The 16,087-nt window shown below is 44.3% G+C and overlaps 1 protein-coding gene across 2 annotated transcripts in view; it reads right to left on the reverse strand.

Moving 5' to 3' along the window:
* The window catches only part of ARMH4 (armadillo like helical domain containing 4), a 158,781-nt gene that overhangs the window by 78,088 nt on the left and 64,606 nt on the right, over positions 1-16,087 (reverse strand). For both annotated transcript variants that reach the window (XM_075926317.1, XM_075926314.1), the window contains exons 3-4: positions 14,497-14,745; positions 11,239-11,460 (exon numbers count right to left, since the gene is read on the reverse strand). In XM_075926317.1, coding sequence (XP_075782432.1) covers positions 11,239-11,460; positions 14,497-14,745 — 471 coding nt within the window. The remainder of the gene's footprint in view (positions 1-11,238; positions 11,461-14,496; positions 14,746-16,087) is intronic.

Here is a 16,087-nt window from a genome sequence, read left to right on the forward strand (position 1 = left end):
AAGGGGCCATTCAAGGTGGAAGAGTTTATAGAAAAGACGCTAACAGAACGTTAAATCCCCCCGCACGCCTAGACCAAGCTTTTGGCTGAGCCAAAAGAGAGATCTGGGAATGTGCGGGACACTCTGCAAAGAAAGAGAGAGCGCCTTTTTACTATTGCACAGCAAGGGCGCCATTTTGGGAGAGCGGGGAGTGGGGGGGCATAGTTGCTGGGAGTGGGGGAGCATAGCATACCCAGATGCTGCTTGCTTTTCTTCCTGTTCCCCTGACTATCAGGGAGCGAGGGGAAAGTGCACAGCTTATGTGAATGCCTCTCACTCCTGGCTGGTGAGGGGATGGCGCAGAGGAGTAATTCATAAAATCTGTGTCGTTTCCACTCGCTCCCTGATAGGGGACCAGGAAGAAAAGCAAGCAACATTCTGGTACACATGCCTGCTGCCCTTCATCCTTCCCCCCTGTTCTCCCAAAATGTCACCCTTTCTGCACAGAGTAAATGAAAAGGAAGGGGGAAGGGACATGAGAAATGTTTCCCGGAGGTGGAGGAAACAACCTCTGAGATGCAGGAACAGGTGAGAACAGGAAATCAATAAGTCACCGAAGTAGGTAAATGATGCGGTAACAGAAGAGTGACAAGATGCTGTCCTACCTGCTCCCCATGACTGAGGCTGGATGTCAAAACACCAGCTCTCAGACAGGAAAATAGACTAGGCAAAAGTGGAAACAGAGCAAGAACAGACAGCTGGATCATATGAGCTAAATCCAATGAGACAGTTGGACTTGTTAAAAAAATATGACCGGGAAGAAGCTATTTAAAAAAAAATAAAAAACAAACAAACAATGAAATGACTATTCTTTACTGCTGTAAGGAATTAGCTCTTTGTAACAGGGAGAGAATAAAAAGTTTAATTTTTCCCTTCTGAAAATAGGACATGTCTAAAATGAAGACTCATCACCCCAGAGGTCTTAACACTCAGTCTTAGTAAAAGGAAGTGTGAATTGGCCCAGTCAACTCTGGGATGTCATTTTGTAATATATTAGACCAAGGTATCTTGCTTTTCCTCTCCTAAGAGGAAAGGAGTGCGGACAGTTCTGATACTGATACAGAGTTAAAGCTGCACGTGCCAATGAGATTGTGGTCTTCATCACCTGAAGTGCCAATGTAAAGCAATCTGTGTTGGGATCCCTATTTCCCCATGTAAACCAAGTACCCATGGGCCTTCGAGGTTCATAGGAGGACCTCTTCCTTCTCCTAGCACACTGATTTTTATCTCTTGATAAGAGATTGGCAATACTGTGATTGGCAAGTTAACAAGGTCAGCCTGCTAGAATTGACCCTCTGAGACTGTGTCTAGACTACAAAGAAAAGTCGGAAAAAGATACGCAAATTGCAAACCACAATTTGTGTACCTTTTTCCACTTTTCTTCCAAAAGAAGCTTTTCTCACATTTGGCCTTCTACACTGTGCCAAATGTCAGGAGAAAAGCCTCTTTCAGATCATCCCTTCTTCCTCGTAGAATGAGGTTTACAGGGATGTCAAAAAAACGCATCTGCTTTTCCAATTTTTTTTTAAAAAGCAGACGCATTCCTTGGATGCGGCAGAGCTTTTCCAGGATTCCAGAAAAGCTCTGCAATCTAGGGCTGTGTCTAGACCTGCTTTTGCGGAAGAACTTGCCAGCTGTCTACACTGGCCACTTGAATTTCCGGAAAAGCACTGACGATCTCATGTAAAATCATCAGTGCTTTTCCGGAAAAACTATGCTGCTCCTGTTCGGGCAAAAATCTTTTTCCGAAAGACTTTTGCCCAAAAGGGCCAGTGTAGGTAGCATAGTACTGTTTTCCGCAAAAAAGCCCCGATCGTGAAAATGGCAATCGGGGCTTTTTTGCGGAAAAGCGCTTCTCGATTGGCCACGGACACTTTTCCACAAAAAGTGCTTTTCCGGAAAAGCATCCTGCCAATCTAGATGTGCTTTTCCGAAAATGCTTTTAACGGAAAACTTTTCCGTTAAAAGCATTTCCGGAAAATCATGCCAGTGTAGACGTAGCCTAGATGTATCCTTAGTCTTGGATAGCCACCCTGAGTAGAAGTTTCCTCTAAAAACTGGAAGTCAAATCCAACTGAGGAAAACAGAAAGAGCAAGTCAAGTGTGAAGGTGCTAATGGAGCACTCAAAGAAGAGTCTGAAAAATAACGAATAGTCTAGCAACACCTTAAAGACTAACAAAACATGTAGATGGTATCAAGAGCTTTCGTGGATACAACCCACTTCTTCAGATGAATATTTAATATGTCTGTTACAGATGAGATGGATAGACTGAGGTGTTAACAACGAATAGCTCAGTTAAGAGCCAGGTACTAACATTTTAAACACTTTGTGCTAGAGGTTCACCTAGAAAAGGCCAATCTTTAATTGCTAGATCATCTTCCAGATCTTTTGAGATATCTAGACAGGCTTATGTGCAATTCTGGGAAGGAGCTGATGATCATGGTACAGGTAGGTACTAATGACATAGGGAAAGGCAGGAGAGAGATCCTGAAGGCCAAATTTAGGCTGCAAGCTCAGAGACCCAAGTCCAGAATCTCCTTGATAACGTTCTGTGACATGATATGTAAGGAGGAAAGGTTTAGAAGGAACTGGGGGAACAATTTAGGAAAGGAGGTTCTTATACAGGAAAGACAGATTCCACAAAACTGAAACAGAACCAGATTGCTGGCATGTTAAATTAAAAATGTTGTAGAAGAGTTTTAAAACTAAGGGCTAAGGTGAAAGCCAACAGATAAGGAGGAGCACACAGTTCGCACAGAGACATCTTATAGCAGAGGCTCTATTAATAAGGATTGTCTATTGTCCTAGTCAAGAGAAGAGGATAGAAGTTGATAAAATACAGGCATACACTAAAGAGAAAGTCACATGAAAAAGTCCCATTGAATCACATCACATAATACAAAATACAGGACTATGTAGCACTTTAAAGACTAACAATATGGTTTATTAGTCTTGTTAGTCTTTAAAGTGCTACATAGTCCTGTATTTTGTTTCAGCTACACCAGACTAACACGGCTACATTTCTATCACTATAACACATAATACCAGAGAGCTAAAAAGTGACAGATTTCATAAGCAGTAGTATACAAATGCTAGAAATCTAAACACTAGGGCTACATCTAGTCTGGCATGATCTTCCGCAAATGCTTTTAACGGAAAAGTTTTTCCGTTAAAAGCATTTGTGGAAAAGAGCGTCTAGATTGGCACGGACGCTTTTGCACAAAAGCACTTTTTGTGGAAATGCGTCCGTGCCAATCTAGACGCGGTTTTGCGCAAGAAAGCCCCGATCGCCATTTTCGCCATTGGGGCTTTTTTGCGCAAAACGGTTCTCAGTTGTCTACACTGGCCTTCTTGTGCAAAAGCATTTGCGCAAGAGGGCTTTTTCCCGAATGGGAGTGTCATTGTATTTGCAGAAGAACACTGACAATCTTACATTAGATCATCAGTGTTCTTGCGCATATTCAAAGCGGCCAGTGTAGACAGCTGGTAAGTTTTTCCACAAAAGCAGCTGCTTTTGCGGAAGAACTTGCCAGTGTAGACGCATCCTAAGGGTGTGTCTAAACTACACCCCTGGGCCGACAGAAGGATGTAGATTAGGCACATCGCTATTGAAAATGAAGTGGGGATTTAAATATCCCGTGCTTCATTTGAATAGAAATGGCTGCCGCTTTTGGCTGATGTGGCACTTTGCCGGCAAAAAGCGGCAGTCTAGACAGGGATCGATCAACAAGGAAAGCCTTTTCTGACCGATTCTGTAAACCTCATTGCACGAGGCATAAGGGATCGGTTGGAAAAGGCTTTCCTTGTCGACTGATCTCTGCCTAGACTGCCGCTTTTTGCTGGCAAAGTGCCATGTTGGCAAAAAGCGGCGGCCATTTCTATTAAAATGAAGCGTGGGGTATTTAAATCCCTGTTTCATTTGCAATAGCGATGTGCCTAATCTACATCCCTCTGTCGGCAGAGGGGTGTAGTTTAGACACACCCTAAGGGTATGTCTACACAGCAAAGTTGTTTCGGAATAACGGCCATTATTCCAAAATAACTATGCAAGCGTTTATACAGCCATTCCGTTATTTCGAAATAATCTCAAAATAACAAGCGACATATTCCGAAATCTGTAAACCTTATTCTACGAAGAATAACGCCTGTTCCAAAATAGCTATTTTGAAATAAGGCATGTGTAGACACTCCACTTACAGGGGCCATTCTAAGTTATTCCTCCCCAGTGCCTCCTGGGGCTCAAAATCAAGGTAGCACATCCACATTAGGGAAGCCTGCATCGGACTAATTTTGAGGCTTCCCTGCAGTGTAGACATGCTATTTCAAAATAAGCTATTTTGGAATAACTATTCCAGAATAGCTTATTTCAAAATTGATGTGCAACGTAGACGTAAGATGGGTACATTTCAATGCCTGGTATTAAATGAAGATATTAATATAATAGGCATCACAGAAACTTGATGGAATGAGGATAATCAATTGGATATGGTGATACCAGGATACAAAATATGCAGGAATAACAAAGTAGATCCTTTTAAAATTGGAAGTCACAGCTTATTGAGGGAAACAAAAAGGAGCATAAACTCTGGCAAGTCAAGTGCAAATGTATAATTAAGCAGGCCAAAAAAGAATAAGTACATCAGAAGCAGGAAGCAAACTAGCAGTGGGGCCACTGAATGATCAAGATGCTAAAAGGAGCACTAGAGACACAAGGCCATTCCAGAGAAGCTACATGAATTCTTTGCATCTGTCTTCACCTCAGTGATTGTGAGGGAGATTCCCATGTCAGTGCCATTCTTCTTAGGTGAAGAATTTGAGTAACTCTCCCAGACTGAGGTGTCAGTAGAGGAGGTTGTGGAATAAATTAGTAAATTAAACAGTAATAAGTCACTGTGGCATGTAACCGATTATCTAAATCGGCTTTTGTACCAGATATCTGGAGGATAGCTAACATGATGCCAATTTTTTAAAAAGGCTCCAGAGGCAAACCTTGCATTTACAGGCTGGTAAGCCTTATTGATTGAAACTATAATAAAGAACAGAATTATCAGACATGTACATAAACAGGATTTGTTGGGAACGAGTCAATGCAGCTTTTGTAAAGGGAAGTCACACCTCACGAATCTATTAGAATTTTCTAAGGGGATCAATAAATATGTGAGTAAGGGTGATCCAGGAGTTAAAGTTTATTCTGACTTTCAGAAAGCCTTTGACAAGATCACTCACCAAAGGCCCATAAGCAAAGTAAGCTGCCATGGGATAAGAGGGTAAGTCCTCTCATGAATCAGTAACTCATTAAAAGTCAGGAAACAAGAGACAGGAATAAATTATCTATTTTCAGAACTGAGAGGCAAAAAGCAGTGTCCTCCAAGGACACTATACTTGAACCAGTGCTGTCCAACATTCATAAATGGTCTGGAAAAAGGGGTAAATGGTGAGGTGGCAAAGTTTGCAAAATAACTATCTTGAATAATTGTATGTAAGTCCAAAGCGGACTGTGAACAATTACAAAGGGATCTCACAAAACTGGATGATTGTGCAAGAAAATGACTGATGAAATTCAATGATAATAAATACAAAGTAATGCACAGTGGAAAACACAATCCCGACTGTACATACAAAATGTTGGCGTCAAAATTAACTGTTACCACTCTCAAGAAAGTTCTTGGAGTCATTGTGAACAGTTTTTTGAAAACCTCTGTTCAATGTGCAGAAGTGGTCAAAAAGGTTAACATAACATTAGGAACTATTAAGAAATGGATACATAATAAGGCAGAAAGTATTATAATGCCATTACAGAAATCCATGGTACACTCACACCTTGAATACTGTGTGCAGTTCTGGTTTCGCCACCTCAAAAAAGATATTTTATAATTGGAAAAGGTACAAATAAATGTAAAATGATTCAGGATATAGACCAATGGTCCCTGTAAGTGGTGCCTACAGCTAGGTTTTTTGTTTCTACTGGTGGTGCACATTTGCACATGCCTGGGTGCACATAGAAAAATTTATTCTGCAAACAGATGGGGAAAAATGCACACATGGATGGAAAATATTAGAGGGAACATTGCTATGGAATAGTATCCATTTGAGGAGAGATTTAAAAGGGTGGGACTTTTCAGCTTGGAAAAGAGATGACCAAAGGGAGAGGTGATATAGGTCTGTAAAATCATCAATGCTGTGGAGAAATGAATAAGGAAGTATTAGTTATGCCTTCACATGAATGCAAGAACCAAGGATCACTCAATTAAATTAATAGGCAGCTGTTTTAAAACAAACAAAGGAAATATTTCTTCACACAATGCATGGCCAACCTGAGGAACTCCTTGTCAGAGGATGTTGTGACAACCAAAGGTGTAATTGGGTTCAAAAAAGAATTAGGTAAGTTCACAAAGGACAGGTCCATCAATGGTTTCAACCCTATGCTCAGGGTCTTCCTAAGCCTCTGAATGGCAGCAGCTGAGAGTAGATGAAGAGAATGGATCACTCAATGATTGCCCTCTGTTCATTCCCTCTAAAGCACCTGGCATTGGCTACTGTCGGGAGACAGGATGCTAGGCTGAATGGATGATTGGTCTGATCCAGTATGGCCGTTCTTATGTTCTTAAGTAACTGAACACTGGGCATTCCCTCAAATTCTGCACAGCTTACTAAGAAAAATGAAGCATGGTTGGGTTTACCCCTGGCAGAGATATTGAAATAAGGAATTTAAAAAAAAAACCCAATACTCTGGTTTGGGGAAAAATACAAACTTTTGTTCTGATGCAACATTCTATTAAACCATTGTTCTCATTTTCAATTGCAAGATCTTGAAACGTGATACAGCAAGAGAGCAGAAAAATCTGAGAGGTATTGCCATCTGCTGATAAATGCTGAAAAGGGTCCAGAGGATCCAGAGGCTAAGCATGTACCAAAAAGACTGCAGTTCCCACTTCTAAGTAGCATTAATAAATAGGAAGCAATGAAAAATCCATAACTACAGCCTTTTAATAATGAATCCATTTGTCTGTTTTGATTTAAGTCATTTGGATCTTGCCAATTTTCTCTGACTTCTAAATAGCTCAGTGGCACTAGTTAGCCACACTGGGCCAAATTCCCTTCCTATTTACGTCCCTGGAACCTCATTTAAATGTATAATGAGCTTGCAGGGCTGTGAGGGAACAGATTTTAGTCCATGATAGCCAGGTCTGAGCCTCTGTTTTTTGTTAATTTATACTCTTCTCTCTCAAATTAAATGATCTTATGGGGAGAAATGTCTTGTGCTTAGTCACAGCTCAGAGACCAATTATTTGGGGGGAAATTTAAAGAAGGCTCAGCCATTTGAATTACCAGCATGTAAAATAAAAGGGGTTTGAAGAGGGGTTAAGGAAGGCTGGGATGGAGGTGGGGGGGTTTAAACAGAAATTTTAAGCAAATGGAGAATTAAATCAGACTAAATTTAAAACATCATACATGGCACGAGTGTAGTTTTCACTGACAAAGCCTCATTAGCACTTGTCCTAAAATTGACAGGTTTTGGGGGGGGGGGTTTACTGGTATATCTCTCTTGGTTTCTGTTATTTTCATGCCAGCTCATGAGATTAAATGGTTTTACCTGCAAAAGCTCATGATGGTATATATTTTTGGTAGTCTCTACGGTGCCACAGGACTCCTCATTGTTTTTAAATGTACACTTTGTTAGACCTGAAAAATACCAACTAAAGAACACAGACATTACAAACAAGTGAAACAGAACAGCATGCACTAATATACAGGTGTATTCCATTATCATCCTGCACTGTAGCGCATAACCCTGCATACTGCCCTGCTCCAGGGGGCACAGGTAGGAGTCTGGGATGAAATACTTGCCTTCTCTGTCTATAGACAGCCACTCTGCACACAAAAACAGTGAGGAGTCCTGTGTCATTTTAGAGACTAACAGATGTCTTAGGGTATAAGCTTTCATGGGTAAAACCCACTTCATCAGATGAATTGGAGTGGAAGTTATAGAACAGGGGTGTATATACAAGGAAGAAGTTGCTTGTGTGAATCAGGCTAATCAAGACGGACTGGAAGTGGCTCATTCACAGCCTTTGATGTGGAGATGTGAATATCCAAAGAGGGAAAATTGCTTTTGTAACACGTTAACCAGTTGACATCCTTATTCAAACCTAAATGGATAGTGTTGAATTTGCAAATGAATTCCTCTTCAGCTGTCTCCCTTTGTAATCTGGCTTTGAAGTTCTCTTGCAGAAGGAGGGCTACTTTAAAATCCATTACTGAATGTCCAGGGAGGTTAAAGTGTTCTCCTACAGCAGTTGTCCCCAACGCGGTGGCCACGGGCGCCATGGTGCCCACCAGGGCATTTACGTGCACCCACCAAGTGATCAGGGCCGGCTTTGCCCCTGGGCACACAGCACATGGGCAGCCCTGCCCCTGGGCGCATGGCACATGGGTGGTCCCGCCCCCGGGCACCCAGCAGCCCCAAAAGGTTGGGGACCACTGCCCTACAGGTTTATGTATGTTACCATTCCTGAGGTCTGATTTGTGTCCATTTATCCTTTGGCAGAGACTGTCCAGTTTAGCCAATATTCATGGCAGAGGGGCATTGCTGGCATCTGATGGGAAATATCATGTTAATATATGCCACCAAGTGCTAGCAATGCCCCTCTGGAAAAGATGAGGGAGCGGCTCTGCACTCCCAGAAGGAGCAGGGCCTTGGGTGGAAGCAGCAGGGCTGGGTTAGTCAGCCCTCAGAGACACTCAGGCTATGGCTACACTGCTGGTTTTTTCCCCGGAAGATATGCAAGTCGCACTCACATTTGCATATCTTCTTCCGATTCTTTTTGTGAAAGAGGTTTTGCTGATGTTTGGCCCAGTGTAGATGGGGCCAAATGTCGGGGAAAAAACCCTGTAAACCTCGATTTATGAGGAATACGGGGTCTTGCGAAAGAGGGGTTCTTTCCGACACTTGGTCCCGTCTACACGGGGCCAAATATCGACAAAACCTCTTCCGCAAAAAGAACCGGAAGAGGATATGCAAATGCAAGCGCGATTTGCATATCTTCTTCCGAAAAAAAAGCAGCGTGGCCGCAGTGTGCCACGCCACCCCCCCCACGTGCCACGCGGCACTCTAGCAGTGATTTAAAGGGTTTAGGGCTCCAACCACTCCTATAGCTGCAGTAACAGTGGCAGCAGCAGCTGGGAGACCCAAGTCCTTTTGAATCACCGGGCCTCTAGCCAACTGCCCCGTTTGCCCCCTCCCATCGGTAAGAGGGAAAACAAAAACGTAACTGAAATCTGGGGTCTGGGGGAGGAGGTCATGGGGACCCTGACAGCAGGGAACCTGGGAAGGAAAAAGGGCTGAAGCAGATGAAAGGAGGGAGATGTGGGAGACTAGAATGAAGGAAAACAGGCTGCTCGGTGGTTTCAGCCAAGTCTTTCAATTAACAAGGAAAGATCCTGGATTGGGAATGACACAAAGAGAAGGTTTCAGGTCCTGAGGCTTAATCAGAGCTGAAGGGACCCCAATGGTACAGTCACAATGTTTCACTGGGCAGCACAGCAGGTGCTGAGATAGCAAAGGGGAGGAGAGATGCAGGCCTGGGTTGTGTGAGGCAGTCCGAAGAGTGGGAGAGGGGAGCCAAGCGTGTGAGGGCAGCAGCAGGGCCAACAGCCACCGTGGCCATGGGGACAAGGTGTGGAGGGGCCCAGCTCCCCTGGAAAGGGTGGGACCTTGGGTGGAAGGGACAGGGCCAAGGGCAATCAGCCTTTTGCACCTGAGACGATGCTCCAGGGGCAATTCAAAAGGGCCCAAGGCTCCGGCTGCCATCACAGCCAGAGTAGCAGTGGCCAGGCGCTTTGGGCCTCTTTGAAACACCAGGCCCCAGAGCAAATGCCCCCTTTACTGCCCCCCCCCCCACCCCACCTATTAGTGGGCCTGAGAGGATGATCGAGGCAGAGATCAAGAAATCAAAAAGGGAGGACGGAGAGTAGCAGAGGAGCGGGAGTGGCTGGGAGAACGGGAGCCAGGGAAGGGGTTAGGAGTGAGCAATGCAGGCGGTGATCACAAACGGTAGACCCAGAGGAAGGGCAGCAGTGCTAGGGACTGTGAGGGGGGAAAGCCAGCACTTGTTGGCTTGGCAGTTCTCAGTCCCCACACCTCTGGCCTTGCTACGTCAGTTATGAAAGTAAAAACATGGTCTGAGCCCTGTCACCTCTTTCATTACAAATTAGACATCGCAGGGCAGCATTTGCTCTGCAAGATGTAACTACTTGCTCCTTGCACAAATATGGATCTTTAACCACCTCCCTCCCACCCCAAACAATGGTCTGTTCCGGAGCGTGAACCGTATCGCTTTGCGGCAGACACGGGCTTTCAATATGGAGGGGTTTCCAATTGCTTGGAAATAGCTTTAAATACATTTTTATGGCCATTGTGTTACTTGTGTGGGAGAGAGGCATCAAAATGGGCCTTTATACCAGGGCCACTCAACACGGGGCGTGCGGGGCCACCTGCGACCCCTTTGTGTGCGGCCCACGGCGCAGTTTGGGTTTACTCGGGGCTCAACACGCAGCTGGGAGCCAAAACAAAAAAGTAGTCTTTTGTTGATACATGTTTTAGGAGTTAAATTCCTGGACTGTCATTGCTCATTAGAAGTGCTGTCATCTGGGTGGACATCAGGTAAATATTGTATTTTATTAATATCTGCAGAACTGACTTAAATGGGGCCTGCATGTTGTATAGTCCTGCCTTCATTTTTTTATTCATGCCCGTCAGCGTGAAAGAAGCTATTTGCATATATCTGCATATATATTTGTAGGTCTATGCAATCACACTTAAGTTGTGGCCCTCGGCATGTGAGTATCACTGTGACCCCCAGAGCTTCTAAAGTTGAGTAGCTCTGCTTTATGCCATTGGCGCCCATTACCAATAGCAAGGACTTCCAAAGGGATGTTGTGGAATGTGCCTCCTCCTTCACACCTCACCTATTTCCAGCACGTGGTTCTATCAAAAATCAGTAATTATGCCCCAGGGCACGGTGCACAGTGTTAACTGTCCACTGTGTCCCTGTGAAAGGGGGTCACATGTTCCTGTTTCTCTTTATTCGCACCAGTAAAATTACAAATGTTAAGAAAAATCAAATAGCACATCCTAACCCATGCACATCCCCTCATACCACACCAGCCTGCCTGCTAGCCTTCACAGCATGTGTACCTTCCGACTCCAGCCGGTCCAACCCGTAGGTGACGGCCATGTTAATCCGCCTCACAGAGGGAACAACAGTTCTCCTAACGGAAGATGCCATCAAAGCTGGAGTTGCCAGGGTTGCAGCTTTGCTGCTCAGCTCCTCCACCTGCATTCTCATTCCAGCGAGGGTCTCTGAGGATTCGGGAAGAGCAGTGGCTGCTTCCTCATCTGAGACAGCGACCAGGTCCACTAAAATGACCGAAAACAGGAAGCATAAATACTCACCACAATAATTACTGCAGACCAACCTTACAGCATTAATACCAGTAATTATTCGAGAATTCATTTTTAAAGGGAGGCTTAACTTTAAACAAAAGGGAGTTTAAATTTTGTTATCATTTATGCACAAAGTGCTCTCTGTGAGAAGGTGCCATGAATGAAACTAGCCTTCTCTCCCTGTAGCCTTCTTGCAGAAAAGCTTATGCAAATGAATATCGCCACACTTCATTTGCATAATTAATGAGCAGACTTTTTGCGCAAGAGGCTTTTGTGCAAAAAGGAGCTGTGTAGACGGCTCCTTTTTGCACAAAGCCCCCATCTTGAGCAAGAGCCGTTCTTCCTGAAAAAAATATCGCCACGCTTCATTTGCATAAGCTTTTCCACAAGAAGGCTACAGTGTAGCCGTAGCCTAAGTGTAGGAAATCTACTATGGAAAGCTTTCTGTTAGCTTTAGTTTATGTTGTGTCTGGGTCACTACGCGGAAGCAGATCACAGCACTTCAGTGACATGAATCAAGAGACAGATATAATTGTGTACTGCACAGCTAAAATAGTAGGGATGATGAATTTATATTTAAACTCTAGCAGCAAATTCATGTCAGTGGGTTCTTAGAAAAACAGAGTCACTTTTTCCCCCATCAAACAACTTCATTCTAAAACAAAAAACAGGACTATGTAGCACTTTAAAGACTAACAAGATGGTTTATTAGTCTTGTTAGTCTTTAAAGTGCTACATAGTCCTGTTTTTTGTTTCAGCAACACCAGACTAACACGGCTACATTTCTATCACTAACCTCATTCTAAGTAATCCAATCCAAAGGGCAGTTTTCACACTGGAGCACACCAAAGCAAAAGGAAATTCCCTGGCTATATTTGCCATCGGTGGAGTTTCATTAGAAGTGGTTTCTGTAGCAATGCCTTAGCTGGATTGTTAGTTTTGCAACACTAGCTGGGTGTGAAGGGTGCCGGAGTTTCTGCTACAGTGGGTATGCGCTTCCTGAGTGAGGCCAGGAGGAATTCTGGCTAAGGTGACAAGAATTTCTGCAGCACTAACCCATTGCTGGGGTGTGCTTTGGGGGCAGAGGGGGGACCAGAACCCAGCCCTAAAGGCTTTTGAAGGTCTATCAGGAAGCCAAGTAGCTATAGTAAAGCAAATCCATCAACTACCTGACCGAGAAAATATTCTTCACAGCAAAGGGCCGGTAATTAATCTCACAGCACTTTGGGCTCAGTCGCCAGGAAGGAAAGATGTGTGGTACACTGCCCTCAGGAAGAGCTCCCAGCTGTGCAAGGGCAGGTAGGAGGAGCCTCCCTGCTCACTCTTCATCCTTCCTTACCCATTAGTTTGTGGGTGAGACTCTCAGGAGTATAGTCCTTACTCTTCCCCCTGCATGCAGAGCCACTACGGAGGCAGCACTACTACAGAAGGCATTGGCCGTTCTTACATCCCTCTGCGCCCCTGCCTGGCTGCATGAGAGGTAGGGATTATCTGCCACTTCAGACTCCAATGAACTCCAACATCGCTGCCTTTGATCTCCTTGCACTGATAAGAGGAATGATGGCTTAGAGACGCAAAGGCACAACCCAATTAGGAACTGAAGACAAAACTCTCATGCAGCCAGGCAGGGGCGCAGAGGGATGTAAGAACGGCCAATGCCTTCTGTAGTAGTGCTGCCTCCGTAGTGGCTCTGGATGCAGGGGGAAGAGCAAGGACTCTACTCCTGAGAGTCTCACCCACAAACTAATGGGTAAGGAACTGGCAACCAAGGCAAAACACAAGGATCGGATCAGGTGCGTCCTGAACTCTCACTCACTAAAGCCAGCAGCCACATTCTGCTCCAGCTGACGCTACTGGTGTCACTCTGCCTCTCCCAGATTACTGTGTTCAATCATGGCCATGGCTAAAGTATGTTACTCGATTGTCAGGGCTGGTCCACAACATTTTGGCACCTGAGGTGGGGAGCTCAAATGATGCCCCCATGCTTCCTCGCTTGGGCCAGAACTTTGAAAGGTCTCAATTCTGCCTTCTTTGGCTACGTCTACACTGGCCCCTTTTCCGAAAGGGGCATGCTAATTTTAAACTTCAGAATAGGGAAATCCGCGGGGGATTTAAATATCCCCCGCGGGATTTAAATAAAGATGTCCGCCGCTTTTTTCCGGCTTGTAGATAAGCCAGAAAAAAGCGTCTAGACTGGCCCTTTGAAGTAGGAATAAGAGATCCTCCGGAATAGGGCTTTATTCCGGAGGATCGGGCCAGTCTAGACGCTTTTTTCCGGCTTATCTACAAGCTGGAAAAAAGCGGCAGACATCTTTATTTAAATCCCGCGGGGGATATTTAAATCCCCCGCGGATTTCCCTATTCTGAAGTTTAAAATTAGCATGCCCCTTTCGGAAAAGGGGCCAGTGTAGACGTAGCCTCCCTGTTCTACTCCTCTCATGGTACTGCTCTGCTACCTACATATGCACCAGCAGCAGACACAATTTTCTACACTCTGGGTCCTAGTGGCACCCCCCCACCATGGTCTGCACCTGAGGCGGCCGCCTCAGTTTGCCTCATGATAAGGCCAGCCCTGTCGATGGTTGATTCTTGCTTGTGAGAAGAATCAAAAGTGATGTTAGAGAACTGAGTTTTATCTATCAAGATTGAAACCAAGTTCTCTAAGACAATTCGGAACAGATTTCTCTGCACCCCTTCACTCCCCCCCCCCCCCCCATCACCATGGGAAGACAACACAGTTTGGCCATAGCCAAGTTACACAGGGACTTTGGTTTTGTAATGTAAACTAGACCCCAGAAGAACAGAACCAATCCATAGAGAGGAGGACAATACGCTACAAATATTCAACACGGCAAGCATGTTTTGCAATGAAATTAATCAGCCGATAATGTGCATCAGGAGGCATCTCAATTAAAGTTGTTTCTGGCTCAGGGACAAGACCAGTAACATTGTATTTATCCTAAAGAAAAAAAGGAAAGTTTGTAGAGAAATGAAAGCACAAAATCCTACCTTCAGCATCTGGGGTTTTTGCAATAGACAAATAGGTAGCAGTAAAGGAGCTGGTAGCGTCAGAGTGTTCTGACTTTTTCAACAGCTGGGCCACACTAGAAACAGTCGGTATCAGGGTTCCTCCCTTTCTTTCTTCCTCGGTCACACTTGTTTCTCTTGTGGTTTCCTGTATAGCAAAGCATGGTGGGGTCATGACTGGCAAGGTGGCATCAGTTTCTTGACTGGCTGTCATCATCTCTTGAGGAACACCTGTGGCAGTAATGTTTTGCAGCTTTGATTAAGCAAATTACCAACATACTTCAATATGTTTATGAGCACTAGCATGCAAAAGTAGGGATGGATATTTGAAGCAATAGGATAACTCAGGATATTAGCATCTCTGAAGCCTGGATATCAAGTGTGGAGATTCTACTTAAAAAAAAAAAGTTATAAGAAATGTAAAGCCAAAAGAAAGATGAAAAGGAAATGGGAATGGGAACAGTTAAGGGTTTTTTTTTTTTTCTATCTGATAAGGATCCAATTCTGCTATCTTTACTCCAAGAACTCTCTTTAGATAAATGGGCTTTGAGCCTACAATGAACTCTGAGAAGAGATCAGAGCAGAACTGGAACCTAAAACTCTCTTCAGTGTGAATGAGGTCGGCAGAATCAGGACCTAAGTGATTAGTGAAAGATCAGTGATCAGCTGTCAAAAAGTTTGTTTATAGCCACCAGTCCTGGCTCTCAATGTTCTGTGCTGTTTAGCTCTAATTTATCTCCAAATGTCTTCTAAGAGCCTAGTAAGCAATGGAAATATTGGCAATGCTGCTACACAATATTGAACTTATGAGCTACGTCTAGACTGGCCACATAAGACGGAATAGGCATGCAAAGCAGGCAAGTCAGAATAGGGAATTCCTTGCAAGTAGGAATAAGAGATCCTCCGGAAAAGGGCTTTATTCCGGAGGATCGCGCCAGTCTAGACGCTCTTTTCCGGCTTTTCCCCAAGCCGGAAAAAAAGTGGTGGCCATGTTTATTTAAATCCCGCAGGGGATATTTAAATCCCCCGCGGTTTTCCCTATTCTGACTTGCCTGCTTTGCATGCCTCTTCCGTCTTATGTGGCCAGTCTAGACGTAGCCATGTGGTGCAGAAAATTCTCTGGTTCAGAACTGGTCAGGTCCCAAGGATTCTGGACTAGAGAGGTTCAACCTGTACCTTAAAACAAAACAAAACACACCACCCCAGGGACTAATTTTACCCATGACTTGCTCTAGTATTTGAGATCATTCACAGAGCAATAAGCAAAGGGAAGCAGTTGAGGATGCACAATCCGTGGTGGCTACAGAATTTAATTGATTAACAAACTTGTGTAAATGCAGAATCGAAACACAAGACTTTTCTGTCTTTTGTATTTCTAAGGGCAGAGGTGGGGTGTAGAGGTTTTTTTGTACATCTTAGGATAAGGAGGCTGAGTTTGTATGTGACTTAGAACAATGTGGTTCTGGCCCATGACTAGGGCTCCTAGATGCTACAGTAATACTAATAAATAACAGCAGATAATGAATAGCAGCACCATACACTGGTCACTGTGTGAAAAAGCATCATTGTGCTA

Source organism: Pelodiscus sinensis, chromosome 4, assembly GCF_049634645.1.
Source record: "Pelodiscus sinensis isolate JC-2024 chromosome 4, ASM4963464v1, whole genome shotgun sequence".
NCBI lineage: Eukaryota > Metazoa > Chordata > Testudines > Trionychidae > Pelodiscus > Pelodiscus sinensis.